General features: G+C 38.1%; 1 protein-coding gene across 1 annotated transcript in view; it reads right to left on the bottom strand.

The window, feature by feature from the left end:
* Window positions 1-17,690, bottom strand: part of SLC2A13 (solute carrier family 2 member 13) — a 281,707-nt gene that overhangs the window by 59,431 nt on the left and 204,586 nt on the right. Inside the window, exons 5-6 of the mRNA XM_028532728.2 lie at window positions 17,107-17,270; window positions 11,946-12,066 (exon numbers count right to left, since the gene is read on the bottom strand). Coding sequence (XP_028388529.1) covers window positions 11,946-12,066; window positions 17,107-17,270 — 285 coding nt within the window. The remainder of the gene's footprint in view (window positions 1-11,945; window positions 12,067-17,106; window positions 17,271-17,690) is intronic.

Raw genomic sequence — 17,690 nt, 5'->3', positions numbered from 1 at the left:
TCTTAAAGCATTTTTGCCCCTTGGTTTCTAACAATCCCCACCTCCACTTTGTCTATATCCTGGAAATTATCATCATCATCGGCAAATTACAGCCTCGGAGATAAATCCAGACCAATTAGGAGGTCAGTTTATTTTTGTAAATAAAGTTTTACTGGAACACAACCGTGCCCATTCATTTACCTACTGTCCATGACTGCCTTCAAGTTTCAAGGGCAGAGATGAGAAGTTCTAAAAGAACCCACCTGGCCTGCAGAGCCACAGATGTTTACTATCTGACCCTTTACAGGAAGTTCGCTGATCCCTGATCTAGAACACCTTTATAGACACTCTAAGCTGATTTGTAACTCCTTTCCTTCAAGATCTCTGGCTTCCTCACCCACAGGTCAATTGCTCTCTTACGCAGAACCCTTCCACACTCCTTTCTTCCTGATCCTTCACTCACTCCATGGCTGTGTCCTTCTCTGCCAATCTTTCAGGGTCAGTCCCTTAAATTACTCTCACCAGATCCTCCAAGTCTTTGTATTTAAGTCCTTCTATATAGTCAGTCTATAAACTTTGATGTTTGAATCTTTCCAACCATCTTTCTCCTTTCTGTCTACCTCCAGGATGCTCTGCACTGGTGGCGAATCCACACAACCAGGTGTACAAGTATGCAGTTGTAGCGCTCAAACACAGCTGAATCCTCCCTCCTGCCAGAAAACTTTTACCTAGCCCTCATCAGTGACACCCCCTGCTTCCACGACTGACACGCCACATCACCCACAACTCTCCCACAGCCCCAGTCCTTAAAAGATGGCCTTGTGTTACTTCACAGTGAGAAGTGAAGGGATGAGGCATGAATTTTCTCAACTTTCATCTCAGACATGAACAAAGCCATCTATACTGGCTTTTTTCCTCCAGGCTCTGAAGAGGGCATTCAAAGATCCCTCTAACCAGGGCTTTTGATCTCAACCCCTATGGGTTTCACCAGGATGGGACTTACACCTTGTCTCACTGGTTATTTTCTTCTTTATACTTTCAAACCTCTCTGAAAACTCACCCCATAGTTTATGTGCAGGCTTAAGCCTTTCCCACATTAAAAAGCATGAAAAACTGTCCTTTCTACTACTCCATAATATTCCTCAATTGTAGCTCGTAGGAGTCACTCAGTGAAAGGTCAAGTATTAAAAAGTGTTCAAATCCTTGCTACCCCAGGGAGTGGACCACTGTTTGGGAACTGGTATGGCCGACCCTTACCTGTGACCTAAAAAAATTTTTTTATCATATAGATGATTTTATGGCAAAATTCTCCCAAATGTAGCAGCATTTCTAACTTGACATTTAGGAGGTAACACAAAACTTTAAATATCCTGAGTAATCTGCTAATTGACCTTTTACAGAGAGCACATAACATAACTGGGGCTTTAACAAATGACATTAAAAAAGGAACAACTTCTAGAAGTGGCTATTTCTTATTCATGATTTGCTCTTTAGGCTTTCTTGAACACAACCTGATGAATTGATGTAAGGTTTTCTAAATATAAAGCTGAGAATTTAAATATATTGGTGCCAAACCAATGTTCATTGAAAGTTTTAAAAATGTAACAGCAAAATCCTTAATAATGAGCAGCTCATAAATATTTTTCCATACATGTATTTCATCCATATATACATTCAATACATACATACACATATATCCATAAATAGAAATGAGAGTCACAAATATTCCCTGTTCTGAAACTTTTCAGAATGAGAAAATAAAAGTTTAAAAGCAGCCTAGGGTAGCCTTTTCAGAAGAGAACATTCATCTGTTTAACATATAAAATATAAACAAACCATTAAGAGAGCAAGGTGTCTGGCACTGAAGCAGTTTGTATTCAGGATCTGTGAAGACCCAACTCCCGGAAACACACTGGGATCTGAGTCATGAACTCAGACGTCAGTGCCGCTTCAGGGGCGCCGAGACAGGCAACCGACGTGCAAACTCAGTTCTAGGTCTGAATCTTTCACAGACTTAGAAATTACATTTTTTTCTTTGTTTGACAGGTTAAAATGAAAGGAAGAAAATAAGGAAGGAAAATTTTACTTATTTTCTTCAATAGTTAATTTTTCCTTGAAATGCTATAGTCTGTCTCCATCGAAATATGCTTTAAAAATATTCCTTAGAACAACTAAATGAAAAGACTGCTGGTTTTTAACGTGCAGTTACTTAAATTCATGACTTTTAAAATTAAAAAAATAAGCCAGCAGACCTGATAAAACTTTACAAATGATTTCTAGATTATAAATTTGGGAATGGGAATCAACTTTTATTCTGAATTAATTCACTTTTTCTGTTTGGAGAATCACAAATTCAAATTTGAATATATAGTGTCTGCATTCTTTGTGAATGCATAGTCACACAGACTTTAATACATTTCTTTATGTCAATGGAAAAAAATAGGTTTTATTAAAATGAGAATGCCATAGGTTTTTTAACCTATCTATGTAAACATTTCTTAAAATTGCCTCTCTTTAGGGACCAATTTTTGTTCATTTGTTTGCTTTGATAATTGTTCAATTTTTAAGTAGTACCCAAGTATCTCCTTATACAGAAAGAAATAAATCTGGGGGCTAAGTCTGTTTTATATTTTTCATCAAACCTTACGACCTCTAGCCCCACGCCCATCAGACTGTAAATGCTTCACACAGAGAAAACAAAATCAAAAGGAAAAGTCCATTTTGGTGTATACAGCTTTGATTATCAGTTCTTGCACGGTTACTTGGAGGGCTTTTCGATTTTCACAGGAAATGAAATGTTTGAATGCGAAGGACAACGTACGTTTTGCTTGGAGAGTAAGGAAACAATCAGCCCCTGAAGCCCCCAAAGATGTTTGATTTGGAAGCTATTCTGTGTGATAAGGATAAAATGAGATAGCCTGGCAGTTGTCTCCCTGGATATCATCATGTCCTTTGATGCCCACAACTCTATTTAATGTAATCTTTACAATATTTATTGTGCTCTTACAACTGGAACCTTCCACACTGACAGGATTTCATGAAATTTGGAAGAATTCAAGGTGGAGAAAACCAAAAGAAACCAGTAAAGGGATATCTCAGGGTGAGGAGGGGGTGGTGTCACCAAAATACGAGTCTCAGCATACAGATATTATTCTTTCAAGTCAGGTTCACGTGTATAATCCACCTCCACAAGTGGAGGAGGGAGCTGAGAAGAGAAGAGCTTTCGCGGTGTTCCTCATTTGAGTGTACACATATAAGTCTAATTTGCTTAAAAGGTATTTCTTTGTAAGTACGTATCATCTGTATTTGCTTCTTGTCTTACATTACTTTTTCCATATTCATCTGTCTGTGTAAAATGGCCTTAAAAACAACACTTACTCAAAATGAACAAAGCGAAATAAAAGCCACAATTTAACTTGGATCAGATACTCATTTTCAAAGCTATGCAGTTAAGATCATTTGGTTCTAAGGAAACCCAAGGTGGTAAATCATTTAAAATATTTTAGAATGATTTTACTTTATGATAAGCACTTGCTTTTAACAATGAAAGAATGAAAATTTCCGCAAAACTTTAAAAAAATAAATCTTCGAGTTCCACATAAACTACAACTCACAAAAAAAGATTTCTCTGAAAACAATCTCAATTTCACTGAATGAGTCAAAACTCAGTAACACAGGTATTTTTAGACCCAGTGGCCTTGAGTCATGAGGAGTTATTTTTCACTTATCAAAGGGCATGTGCACCCTCTGGGGGTCAGGAGCACCCCGCAGCCTGAATGGGGAATTTCAGAATGAAGGGTGGTTAAGAGCTGGGTTCCTTGGCAAAGCTCTACTCTACTGTTTGCTCAGCCACATCATTTTCTAAAGTTGACATGACATTTTTAAGCCTCGGTGTCATTGGTAAAATGGGGGAAGTATCTGTGTCTACCTCAGTTTTGCTGAGGGACACGAGAGAGAATCCACATAAATCTCTTAGTACAGTGGTTGGCATGATGGTGACTATACAATAAATGGTGGCTGTCAGGACTAGCACTCCTTTTGAAGAGATAAACAAATCACTCATTTCATCAAATCATTCATTTTGAACAAACATGACAAAGGGCAGCTACTGAACTGGCTTACAAGGCCAAAGAACTGGGACAAAGCATTTTAAAGATTCTTTTTCCTTTTTCAAAGCTGGAAGTAAATTATTTAAGAGGGCCATATTTCTTGTCACTTTAGACTTTTAATCACTATTAAGAGAACTAAACCATGAAAGTAGGTACAGATGTATTTGGTCAATTAAGTCATCCTTTCTGCTGTCAAGAAGAACCAGTCATAAACGTCCTATAAAGTTAGCAGACTGCGTGTCTCTACTGCTGTGTTAAACCCTGCTGGTAATCTAACCCTATATCCATTTTTGGCCTCCTCCTTTGTTAAGAGAATTCTATTTTTTGTTAACTGGGAACACTGTGGTCTCCCCTTCCTCTGTCAACCGAATAGAAGAATGCATTTCCCAGTCTCCATTCCAACTCCACACGGCTGTGGGACTGTAATGGGCAGTGTTGTGTGGGACTGTGGGCAGACTTCAAAAGGAGCTGATTCAGCTAGGAAGCAGTACTTCTCCACTTCCTCCTTCTGGCCTATTTCAAACATGACAGTGAGTTCCCACAGCCACCTCGTGCACTTGTGAAGAGTAATATAGATGCAGTATCAATACAGCAATAAGATAGGAGCTTGGACCCCTGATGATACTAAGCCTATCTCATCTGCTCCAAACGCCCTACTTTTGAATTCATTCTATGTGACAAAGAAACTTCTTTCTTTTTAAGCCAGTTATTTTGGGTTTGTCTGTTGTATGCAGCCAAAGACAATTCCTAACTGATGCAAGAATATTTTTTTCAAATGCTTAACACTTATTTTTACTCATTTCTAAATATACCTGAAATATGAGCTCCTATATGCAAATAAAATCAAAATGCAAATAAAAGCCATTCTAAGATATTGTCAGCTCCTGACATGGGGCTGTTTCTCTGCTTTGTTTCCTTAACAGCGAGCACAATAGCTGGTAAGTGGTTAGTATTCAGTAATGTAGACTGAATGAGTGAATGAACAGTGGGAAAGAGTCCCTAATGGCGTGTCCATATGATTGCATACTGGTAACGCTCATTGTCCCTAGCACCTCTGTCAATGTCTAGTGGTGAATAGGACATTTAGCAAGCACACTGGTTCTTTCAAAGTACTTGGACACCATGAAAGGCAACCTGAAAAATCTCAAAGAGTTAATGCCTCATTCCTTTAACGCTATGCACCCAAGGATGGCTGAGCCTCTGTGGCTGGGCACTGTCTCATTTGAGCTCAGTAATGACAGTGATCCTGAGTGTTCTGGTTTGTCAAGGTCATTTTGTTTTGTTATTCTGCTTTTTGATGTGCTCCTGACTGTATCTATCTGACCTCAGTACATCTCTGACTGAGGTGGTAAATTGTTCCTTTGTGCCTCTTCCTTATAGGGCAAATGAGCAGTGCTACAATTCTGTTGCTCCAATTTCTCTCTGACAGGAAAATTACCAAGTTTGTCTTTCTTGGTGTCTCATAGATTCATGTTTATTTGTGTTTCATTTATCTGCAAATTTCCTAGCTTTTTCTGGTAATACGTTCAATCTGTTGCTTTTCTCTTTTGATATTTCAATGTTCAAAGGGCTTGTAGATCCCAAGTTACTTTCAGAATTGTGTAGTCATTACCCTTTTTTTTTATTTTCTCCTGGTCTGACTTCAAGGTCTGGTGAATTTTTATAACATATTCATTCTTTCAGAGGAAATTTTTTCTTCTGTTTTTGTTATTGGTAGGTATAATCTCACTTTAGTTCTGCAGTTTAAGATCTTTAGATTCTTGTGTCTTTTCATATCTTCCTTATAATTTAATTCAACCTCAGTTTATCAGAACAAAGCAGACACATGCTGAAAGCCAAGTGCAAGAATTATATCAGACAGAAATGAAGCATTATCAGTAGGCTTGAAGAGTGGTCCTGGGTGCCACAAGGGACTTGTTTGAGAACCTTCAGTTAGTTTAGCTAGTTTAGCTAGGCATAACATTGACCGACAAATCTCTTAATGAATTTCCAAATGAGTTTCTGTAATTATTGCAGTTACAGAAGAAAATATACAGGCATGCACACATCAGGTCTCAGTACTTGCTTAAATCAGGAAATGTTATATAAGATATGATGTTAGTTGCTAGGTATGTAAGAAAAAGAGCAGAGAAGAAAAAAGGAGAGAAAATAAAGAATCATAACACCGGCTTTCAAGATACACATTTCTGTGTAGGAAGACAAGCTACATAATCTGGGCAATTGTAAGTCATTCTAGTCACCAAGACCTGATAGCATCCCATCTGTCCACGTTAGGTCTCACTTTAGACTCTTAAAGTTTGCTCATCTACTGTCTTCACTTTGCTGCCAGGGTGATTTAGGTAAAATACAAATCTGAGGATGATAATCTTAATAGCTTCATCTGATATTTCAAATAAGGGAGTTTAAAATCATTATTACTGGTACACATGACTACTTGTAATTTAAATCCCCAACTGGCTCTTTAGATTTACCCACCAGCATTTCCTACCTTTGTAGAGAGCTCACCCCATGTTTCTTGAATAGAATTATACAGGCAGTATCTCTTCTCTGAAAATTTGCCTGCCATTCAACATCTACCAACAGAGACCTACCCTGGGAACCAAGGGCATTGACCTAGGGTCTTCTTTCCAGGGCCACCTGCCCGTCTGCCACAGGGATGGCAAAGATGGCTGGGCAGCCCCTGCTGTTTAAACTTCTGAACTAGCCTCTGACAGACACCTGGAGCAGAGCTATGGAAAGGAGGAGGTGAAGAAGTGAGGATCTCTATCCTCCCCAGCCACCACAGCACAGGCTGCCATGGGTGGGGCCTGGCTGCTCTGCTCCACAAACTCAGGTGACTCCTGGGGAAGCTGGCCACCTGTGCACCTGTGTAACGGAGGCCAGGGATGGGAGGGTGATAGGGTCAGGCCACGGGAATGGGTGGTCACTGGGGATGCTGACGGTGACTGGCACAGAACGTCCCCCTGTTTGGAAAAGGGAGCAAGAGAAAGAAGCAAGAGACAGTTTTAGACCCTCAAAGCCGGAGAACCAACACAGCTCTGCTAAGCACATCAGAGGCATTTTCAAGAGCCCTCAGCCTGAACCCGTCTCCAGGACCTAGCCTTCTTTCTTACTGCCGGTGCCTTCATGACAGAGCTTAACATGACTGCTCCTCAGGCCATCTGCAATAAGGTAGGCATGTAAGGCACAAAGTTTAATGAAAGAAAAATACAAATTCTGTGAAGCTGAGTGTCTGAAAGCAGAGAATAGTATATGCTTGTAGTTTTTAGAAAATAATAAACTTTTCTTGTTTTTGTGCACACTCTATGCTGTCAGGAATGCTATCTTCCCCTGCTTTGGTCTAGCTCCAACCAGTTCCTTGCTGCCCAGCTTTGGGAAACCTTCCACAAGGTCCTAAGAGTCAATGGATTTAGCAATGGGGGCGGGTAGTTACAGGAACTAAAAAGGAGTTATTACTTTAAAATACTTAGATGAATGGCTCTTTAAAATACTGAATTTCTCTATTACACTGATATACTTTTCAACAATCTAGGTATTAAGTAAAATAAGGTAGCCTATAGATAGAAACAGAACAGATGTTGATATAAAAATATAGTACTCTAACTGCCCTTACAGTTCTCCTGCCTTTGCACTGACCACTGGCAATTCTCATGACAAGGTAGGACCACTTTGGTACACGTGTTGGAATTTCAAGTACAAAGAGCAGAAATATTAATTTAGACTACTTAGATTTCTGCAGTTTATTCTTATCATATATAGCAAGCCAACACACACACACGATGAAAGAAGAAAATAAATTTAACGAAGAATTATATCTATGTCAACATTATACATGCTGTCAAGAAATTTATACTTCCATTTTTTTGTCTTCACTTATCCATAGTACTGCATGCAATTGTATAGCATATATGAATGAGGATAATATATATTCTTGCCAAATTTGATTACACAGGCCTACATTTGTGGTTTTGGGGGTTAGTTACTGCCTTTAATTTTAAATGTTTATTATTTTACACTGAACTTTTGTGAAGATATCTATCTATGTATTGACATAGTCACATATCAATCAGAAAATGATAAAAATGAAAGATCAGGAAAAGCTAACTATTTAGGCTCCATAGTTACACATGTATATAAATACTAATAAGTTTAAAAAATATTTCCCCTGGCTGGTGTGGCTCAGTGGGTTGAATGTTGGCCTGTGAATCAAAGGGTTGCCATTTGGATCCCAGTCAGGGCACATGCCAGGTTTCAGGCCAGGTCCCCAGGTGGGGCGCGTGAGAGGCAACCACGCTCTGATGTTTCTCTCCATCTTTCTCCCTCCCTTCCCTTCTCTAAAAATAGATAAATAAATCTTTGAAAAATATTTCATTTGCTTTTAAATAGATAAATTAGAAAATGCTAGTAAGTTCTTTCAGTGATTATTCTTGCTTTGATAAGCCTAATCAGCATGAATTTATAGTATAAAAGTCAAAATCAAAGAAAAGAAAGGACAACATGAAGCTTAAAAAATTAAATTCTGACTCTCAACGGGGCTGCTGCAATGACTTTATGACACTGATAATTATAAAAATGAACAGCACATTTTGTAATATATGTGGCAGTCAGAGACTTTATTAATCTATATGCCAGTTGAACCTAATGTTCAATATCATTTAAAAAATATGTTCTAAAATGAAATTACCATAGAGTTGACATAGTCATCAGTGCTAATTGCCAAGGAGAAACAAGTTTCAACAAAAACTGGCAACTATGCAATATAAATGTACATGGAGAAAAAGCCAGTTACAACTGTAGCAAGTGCAAAGCAGGGGAATGAAGAACAGATTTGTATTAACAGCTCCCTAATAATATGAAATACTTAAGACATGCTGAGCTTTGAGATATTACCACTACACATTAAGCACTTCCACACATTTTAAAATAAATTCTGAAAAATGATAGAATCCTTCTAAAAATGATAGAATCATCTATTTTACTGTGTAATGAATCAAAAAGCACAATATTCTTTACCCTTGGGTAAAATATAAATTATAGGCAATTGTGTAAAACATCTTCTTTTCCACAAACTGAAATTTATCTGAGGATGGAAACCATGTCTTATTTATCTTTTATCCCCTGTTGTCTCAGAACAATAAAATATGGGAAGATGTGTGGAATGTGTTTTCAGTTATAGGGGAGCATGACTTAGAAAGGACTAAGACATGGGTGGATGGATGCGGGTAAGTTAAGATGCATAAGGTGGATATTAACACACAAAGGATGTATAATAATAGTATTTTGATCAGCCATTCAGTCACATAGGTTAGTGTTTTCATGAGAAATAACTTATTACATGGAGGGGAAATTAAAATGAATCAGTCTCTGGAATGGTTCTGAAATACTCAGGTCAAATTTTCCTTTATGGGCCTCAAGCCCTGTTAATACTACACGAACTATAACTAATTGCTCCTGAGTAAAACTAAAATTCATGTGTACTTTCCATGGTGCAACAAATAGAACTTAAACATTCTGTACATTTCCTATGAAAAATCAGTCTCAGAAAATTGTCTTGCTTGATGTTTTACTACTGCTTTTGAGAAAATGGAGACTTGTTCCCTGAGTGTGCCTCACGGTAGAGAACACGGCTGACTCCCACACTGCCAGTCATTTTTTCAGAGAGGTAATTAAAACGGTCAGACCATCTTGCCCACTTGAAGCAGCTGCCTAGTCTGTGCACGAAGAAACGCGCTGAGTTGTAGGCCACTGCCCTGTGTCTACTCTGTTTCCTCTGTGTGGGTCCAGGACTAGAGAGACTTTTCGGGAAACAAACAGATCTCACCTCACCAGTGGAAGGCACAACACCTACATTTGTAGCACAAATACTTCTCGTTTTAAGGGTCTACAAACAAGACTTTTTCATGCTACAGGAAGGGGAAACGTGTGCAGATGAGATTTAACAACACAATCACTACGGGGACCACGGGCACATTTTATAAAACCACTCAGACTATAAATACACACTGTGAGATTCCCACAGAATTAGACATCGCTGTGAAAAAGGGCACAAAACAGTGATTGTTTCCACACTGACTTCGACAGGCCATCTAAAAATTGGTTCTGTTTTCAAAAATAGCTTCTCACTTTTTTTGATGAGGATAAACAAGACTATGACATTTCTCGCTCCCTTCCAACTGTGCTTTGATAGGTCAGGTAGATGATGATAGCTTAGAGGGAGCAGGAGGGTTAACAGACTGATGATCAGAACTTGCTGTGCAATGAGCTTTACTATGGCAACAAATACTTTTGTTTAAACTTTAAAAACTGGTGTTAGGAAACCTATTTCAATACATAAATCATTAAAAACTTAGTCATTCTTTTCCTGTATCAGAAGTTTATAAACCATTTTCATACTCTCTAGCTAATGTTCTGCCCTTAGTTGGCCTGGTGGTATGTCAGTCTCATTCTGAAATTCAATCACTCCATCTAATCAGATATCAGATCTAGAGAGTATTTCATGTTGATCAAATGACAGCCAGTTTTTAATAATTAGTTTGAGGTAGTGGTATTAAAAAACACTTTACTTAAAATATCCATCAAGAACAACTACAGTAGAGCATGCAGAATTCTGGCAATGCTTGTACTGTCCTTCTAGCAGTTGAGGTGAGACGTCTAAAGAAAGATCACTACATCTAGAAGTAGTCCATGCCAAGGTTTAACTTCTTGTATTTAGACATCTTTAGAACAAGATTAGTAAGCTAATAGATTAATAAAACTTATTAGTGAGAGAAGGAAGGAGCTATCTGTAACTGTTCATTTCCAAAGGTGGGTGGATATCACGATTTAGGACTGGGAAGGTAGAGTGATATGTGGTATCTTCCTCATTGTTGCAATAAGAAGCTACCACGAATGCACGGCCAATAAGAAGCTCCAAAGAGAGTCCAAGTGGAATTTAGTGTATCGATGTTAATATTGCAATTTCATATAGGAGTATATGACTAAAAATTAACAAAATAATTACTCATTATGAATAATTAATGAATATATTCATTTATCCCTTGATTTGAGTCTTGTGTCCATCTAGTTGAGGCTAAAGAAATATTTTTTTAAAGCTTAGTCTTGTTCTATCCATATGTTTTAAAGGGGTTGCCAGCCTTTTCAACCACTAAAATGAAGTAAAAGGCTTTGAAACTCTGCTGCCAAATATATTAATTAATCTGTCCAATCATCCAGTCTTTAATTAATTCAGTTTTCCATTCTTCACAGTACCTGACCATATGTCCATTTCTCCATCCATTTATCACCAGCAGACTTAATGAGCTCTGAAACCTGGCCATCGGTACCCACTTCACTCTCTTCTACCACTCTTTCCACTTCCTAATCCTCAGGAAGAACCCTAGTAATGAGAGGAAGTGTTCTTTTTTGCCTAAATGAATGGAGGGACGGATACCTGTGGATCTCAGTGAAGGGTGTTAGAATGTCCAGATCATAATCAACTCTATCGGACGTATTCATCATGGCAAAATTTAATTACTGATTAAAGTTATTTATTCCAGCTGGAATGCAGATGTCACTGAATCACATATCATCAAAAATAGTATTAAAGTATTCCTGCATAGATTCTATAGCAATCCTTTTAATTTCCAAAATAAAAAAGTCATCAAAATTGTGTCTAACCACTTACTTTACCTTAAGCGCTTATGCCCTGAGATCTCTGAACAAACTGTTCCTTTTCCTGGTGGTCCCTTTGGACCAACTGTTCCGTTTCCTTACCTTCCTCATAAGCAAGCTCCTACTCATCTCTCAAATTTGACAAAAGTTAAAAACAAACAAAGAAGTTTCCAGAGTTAAGAAAAGGAATCAGAACGAAAATCTTACCTGTATCTTGTGCATGTAGCGTTCTGACCTGACGGCGCTATTGGTTTGAAAGTGATGCGTGGGGAAACCTGGGCTGACAGCAGAAATCCCAAAGCAAGAATGATGAGGGCTATGGTGGTGCCTGATGGAAAAAGGGCTTTATGTTAGAGAGCAGTTGACAATATTCTTCCAAAGCAGACTGAATTTGGCAAGACAGCTCTGAAAAATACCTTGATCTCTCTGCACTGGGTTACAAAAATGCTCTTACGAATAAATTATCAGGAAAACTCACTAGCACACTCACTGTGAGACAAGATATATTTTCTAAAATCACAAAACAAAAAGCACGCACACACATACACACACACACTCTGCACCTTGCATCGCAGACAGTCTCAAAATCAATCGATGTAACCAGCCTTACTGAGTGCCTGACACAGTTCATGTCAGCAATTATGAAAGGCAATAGGTATTCACAGTGTTCCTTTCACTGCCAAGGGGACTGTTCTAGTAGCATTTGATCATGTAAGAACCAAATGAACAAGCTAAAAAGTAACAAATGGATATTTTAAAAGCAGTTGAAATTGTATTTCTTATTAAACAGTAGCATTTTTGGGGAAGATTTTAAGTTGTCAGAAATGGCAATAACACATGTATTCATTTCTCTTTCCTATTGGTATTTAGAAGTGAAATATTTATGTTTTATTTTAAGGTCTGGGAATGGTGATAAAGTATGGCACTTAAAAGGCTCACTTTCTGAGTCCCAGAGAGACATGTGATGGTGAATAAGAATGAGAATAAACAAAAAGAGCCGTGCTCTAAGTTCTGTTTTTCTTGGTAGATATTTTAAGTAAAATGTTACCTCGAACAAATTATTTAAAAATTACTGTTTGATCAAAAATACTCTCTAGATATGATATTTGATACAGATGTAGAGAATTATACTGAGAATCAGACTGATACACTGATACACTGATGCACTGTCAGGTCACTTAAGGGCAGAAAGTCAGCCAGAGAGTACCAAAAAAAAAAGTTTTATGAACATCTGATACAGGAAAGGAATGACTAAGTTTTTAATGGTCTACACAATGACATAGGTTTTCTAATATCAACTTTTAAAGTTTAAATAAAAATATCTGCTGTTGTACACAGCAAGTTACAATCATCAACCCACTGACCCTCCTGATCCCGCTGAGTCATTACCATCTGCCTGGCAATGTTCTCCACAGGAAGTGGAAGAGCACTTTATCCAGGAAGCTGGATAAGGAGCATCCTCAAAAATATCTGACGGAATAAGTTACCTTAACTACCTGGTGCAGGGCTTAGGTTATTAGTAAATACTTATAAAAATAATGTCCCTTCCCACCACTCGAGCACAGCACACTCTGTGCCATGTCGGCCGGGGAACCTGTGTCAAGTGCACAGGCTCCAGGAGCCATTGTCGGAGACTCCAATTTAGTAGGTCTGGGGGAGGGCACAAGAATCCCCATCTTGAAACAAGTACCCCTGGGAATTCTGATGGAGACAGCCTAGGAGTGATGTTTTCAGAAATAGTCCACTACCAAAATATCTGGGGGAAAATAACAGTGTTTCTGGCTTTCTTATTTTTAAGCAATAAAGTTACATACATATAAATGTTCTATTAAAAGAATCAAGGTTGTCATTAGGTTTGTAATATTTACAAGGAAAACCAGTTCTCTGAGCAAGCTTTGAAAACATTAAAAGTCAGAACACCACAAAATGTCCTATATTTAAAACTATTCATGAAGTATGTTTTACATTTCATTGTATAAAGAGGTTCTTTGTCCAGATCTTGCTATATATAGTTTATTTTCAATCATTTTTAAAGAATGAATACTTATTCAAAAATATTTTTATGTTTTCCCACTATTTTTTAACCCAAAAGAATGAAAAGTCATAATAAAAACACAAAAAAGAACTAAAACTGAATCAAAGATTTAAAAATTGTAGGCTAATGTAAGAAATGTAAATTTCTTTAAATTCTAGCTTAAGAAATAGAAGAGTGTTCTAATACTTACCGCTATTAGAATACCAAATATATACCTATACACACATTAATAAAACAAATGCATTGAAATAAAAGTGACTAACCCAGGACCAACTGGAATCAGAAAGCAAAGTCAGCATCTATCTTTGGGCTCACAGTGCGGGAATACTAACACCGTTGACCCTCTGCACCCATGCGCTTCACATCCTTGGATTCAACCAGACCAGGATGGGAAATATTTCAAAAAACAGTTGCACTGCTACTGATGTATGCTGTTTACATAGGCACAACTGAACACATACAGATGTTGTTTTGTTGTCATTATTCCCTAAACAATACACTATAAGAACTGTTTGTGTAGCATTTACATTGTATTAGGTATTATAAGTACTGTGGAGATGACTTCAAGTATATGGGAGGATGCAGGTAGGTTACATGCAAATACCACACCATTTAATATAAGGGACGTAGCACCTGTGGGTTCGGTGTCTGTGGGGGTCCTGGCATCAACCCCCTGCAGATACTGAGGGACAACTGCACACTGATGGCTACCTAGCAAGAAGCTTTCTCCTGAAGCTATAAACTTCCACTGATCATTACGTTCTTCAAGTGAGACCTATTTAATCAGTTAAAAGCCAGAACTGCATAACCAGCACTATTTATATCCATATGTACAGATAAAGAGGAGACCTGTGACAAAAAAACCAGGTCCTTTTCCTCCTAAAGGACTGTCTTGTCCACATAATCAGTTTCATTGTCCACATCACAAGGAAATCAGGTGCCTACTTCATGGAGGAGCTCCCCCCAGCTGGAGGCATCTCTGTGTTGCATGAGTGAATGAAGCTGGGGTATTGGTGGTTTTGGTCGAAAAGAGAACATGGAAGGAAAGAAAAATGCCTAACATTGCTCATAAGAGGCAGTACCTGAAATCTTTCAGTCTTTCTCCCCAATAATTGTCTTAATGTCTCCCCTTAATAGTCAGTGTGGGCTCCGGAAGTGCTTGGGGCAGAGGACCTACACTGAGTGGGGAAGCATGACATCCGCTAGAAGAAATTAGGCAAGCTTCTGCATTCTGACAATTCGAACTGATTTCAAAATATGGGTAAAACTACAAAGGACCACTCTTGGGCAGTCATAGTAATCCTGGGACAGCTGAAATGCTCTGGGCACTGTCCTCTCTGTGTAGGGCAGTGCTGTAAATGCTATACATATGCAAATGTGCTTAGTCCTCATTACAATCCTATGAAGTAGGGACTACAGTTAGTCCCTGTTCACAAATGAGGAAATGCAAATTTGCTCAAAGTCACACAATTCAAACCCAACCAGTCTGGCTCTATTGCACCTCAAAATCCTGCAGAACTGTTGAGAAAGTGTCTCACTGGAACACAACAAATGAGGGAACAGAGGCCACTACGAAGAAGCGTTTTCTCCAAATCTCAAAATCAGAAGCTTTTTCAGATCGCAAAAGCCAAATCCCAAATGTAAGAAAACCTGAAATCCATGAAAAAAAACAGACCTCTTCAGGTATATATTAAGGCTCTGTCCAAAAGGAAGGGTATCCATTTAAGAACTTTTAAAGTGGCTGTTATCTCTTCTTAGAGTTGACCTGGACCTCAGGGGTTAGCAAATCCAATTTCCAACCAACTGTACAAATTTATTTTTAGCACATCACTACATGATGGTCAGCTATTTTTTTTAAGAGTTTACCATCCTAAAGAAGTAACCAAATTCATTGTTGGATAGCTCTTATTAGGAACAGTTTCCTTATATTAAGTAAAAATCTATGTCCTTATAACATCTACCATCTGCTAGAATAAGATATCTATTAGGTCTCTGTTTAGATTTTTTTTTTCTAGGAGGAACACTTCTGGTTTCTTCAATAGGTTTATAAATGTGTGTTTTTTAAACCCTCACTTTGCCCCCATAACATCTACCATCTGCTAGAATGAGATCTGTATTAGATCTCCCTTTAGACTTTTTTCCTAGGCTACACACCTCTGGTTTCCTTAACAGGTTTGTAAATGTGTGGCTTTTAAAACCTCACCTTTTCTCACTTTCCCTCCCTTCCCTGTACACCGTGGCTGTCATGATTTCTTTATCTCTTACTCAACTGTCCCCTCTCCTTCCCCTCAGTGCTGATACTATAGTCAACCTCCACTCTTAGACTCAGGGGCTTCCACTGCCTAGACCAGAACAGAGGGTGGATGCATTCCACTCCTCCTTCTGCAGTTAGGGCCAGGACAGAGTATGTGTTCCTCATAACTGAGCATGAAACTCAGAATGTATTTTCTCATCAGATCTGGAACAAGTGTCTGAGAAAGTGCTATCAGATTAATGCTTTAGGTATATCTAGTTAAAATAAAATTTAATTAATGCTGGCCTGGAAACATTACATTTTAATGGAAAAATATATTATTACTCTAAATAAACTTATAAAGAAGCCATCAGAAAATAGCTAATTGATAGGTAGGAATAAGCTTGTACATAAGGAAAAGATGAAAAATTATATTATATAACTATGTGATCACAATGGCAAAGATGGGTCTCATTCTGTTGAGTGAAAGAGCCCAGCGTTACAGAGAATAATAAAGGAAATGGGCAGAACTTAAAGACAAAGGAGACTTGAAAGTGAGAAAGGCTTTGTCTTATTTAGCTATCACAGAAAACAAACTTAAGAAACCAGAATGTACTATAGAATTTTGCCTGGTTCAAACACAAAGAGAGTCTGTCCCTGCTTTGTGAAGAAATTATATGGTTCCAATATTCCATTGCTGAAAGAGCTTTGAAGTAAAATGTTCCAAATTTACTTCCATATTATCCCAAATTTAAAAATAAAACATAAAAGTGAGTTTATGCATACCAAGTTTTTCAACTCAGGAAGAGCAAAAAGCAGTTACTCTTGCCACTTCTGTGCCTTTGAGCAGAACTCAAAATGATGGCAAAGAGATACCCTCAGCAGATTTAAATTATTCTGACAATTCTGGTTATTACTCACATTCTAGTTTCTAGTTATATAACATTTGCTAAGTTCCCTTAAAAAAAAGTTGTCTAGAGGATCTCTATTGCTTGGCTAAAAACACAGTATCAGAAAGCAGTACTGGTATTGTGTGTTAGAAGGTTAATTTGTCATCATTAAAGAAAATTTTGTAACTGAATCCTCAGCCAGGTACCCACCCGCTAAACTACCGAAGGTGAGCTTTCTGCGGCCCACTTTCTCCACCAGCCAGACTCCCACAAGTGTGAAAATGAAATTGGTGAAGGCGGTAACGGAAGCCAGCCATATCGCGAGTCTGTCGTCTTCAACACCAGACATCTGCAGAATGGTTGCACTGTAGTACCTGTGAGGCAAGAATAAAACACTTGTTGCTGATAGTCACTCAACGAAACAGAGTTGTTCATATAAAAAACAAAAGAAAACAAAAACTCAGCTGACCTAAAAACAAACAAAAACACCCCAACCCATGACTAGCTATGGTAATAACAAGAATTTAACGTGTTTAATGTTAAACTCTTAAAGGATCTGTGTAAAGGATCATGATAGACTGTGATCAGCTAAGTTTATTTTGAACTTTATTCATTTTTTTAAAAGATTTTATAGATTTTTAGAGAGGGGAAGGGAGGGAAAGAGGGAGAGAAACATCAATGTGTCAGTACCTCTCATGTGCCCCCTACTGGGGACCTGGCCTGCAATCCTGGCACGTGCCCTGACTGGGAACTGAACCAACGACCCTTTGGTTTGCAGGTCAGCACTCAATCCA

Source organism: Phyllostomus discolor, chromosome 2 (assembly GCF_004126475.2).
Source record: "Phyllostomus discolor isolate MPI-MPIP mPhyDis1 chromosome 2, mPhyDis1.pri.v3, whole genome shotgun sequence".
Taxonomy (NCBI): Eukaryota; Metazoa; Chordata; class Mammalia; order Chiroptera; family Phyllostomidae; genus Phyllostomus; species Phyllostomus discolor.
The sequence above is the reverse complement of the archived record's forward strand: the minus strand, read 5'-3'. Positions and strand labels throughout refer to the sequence as shown.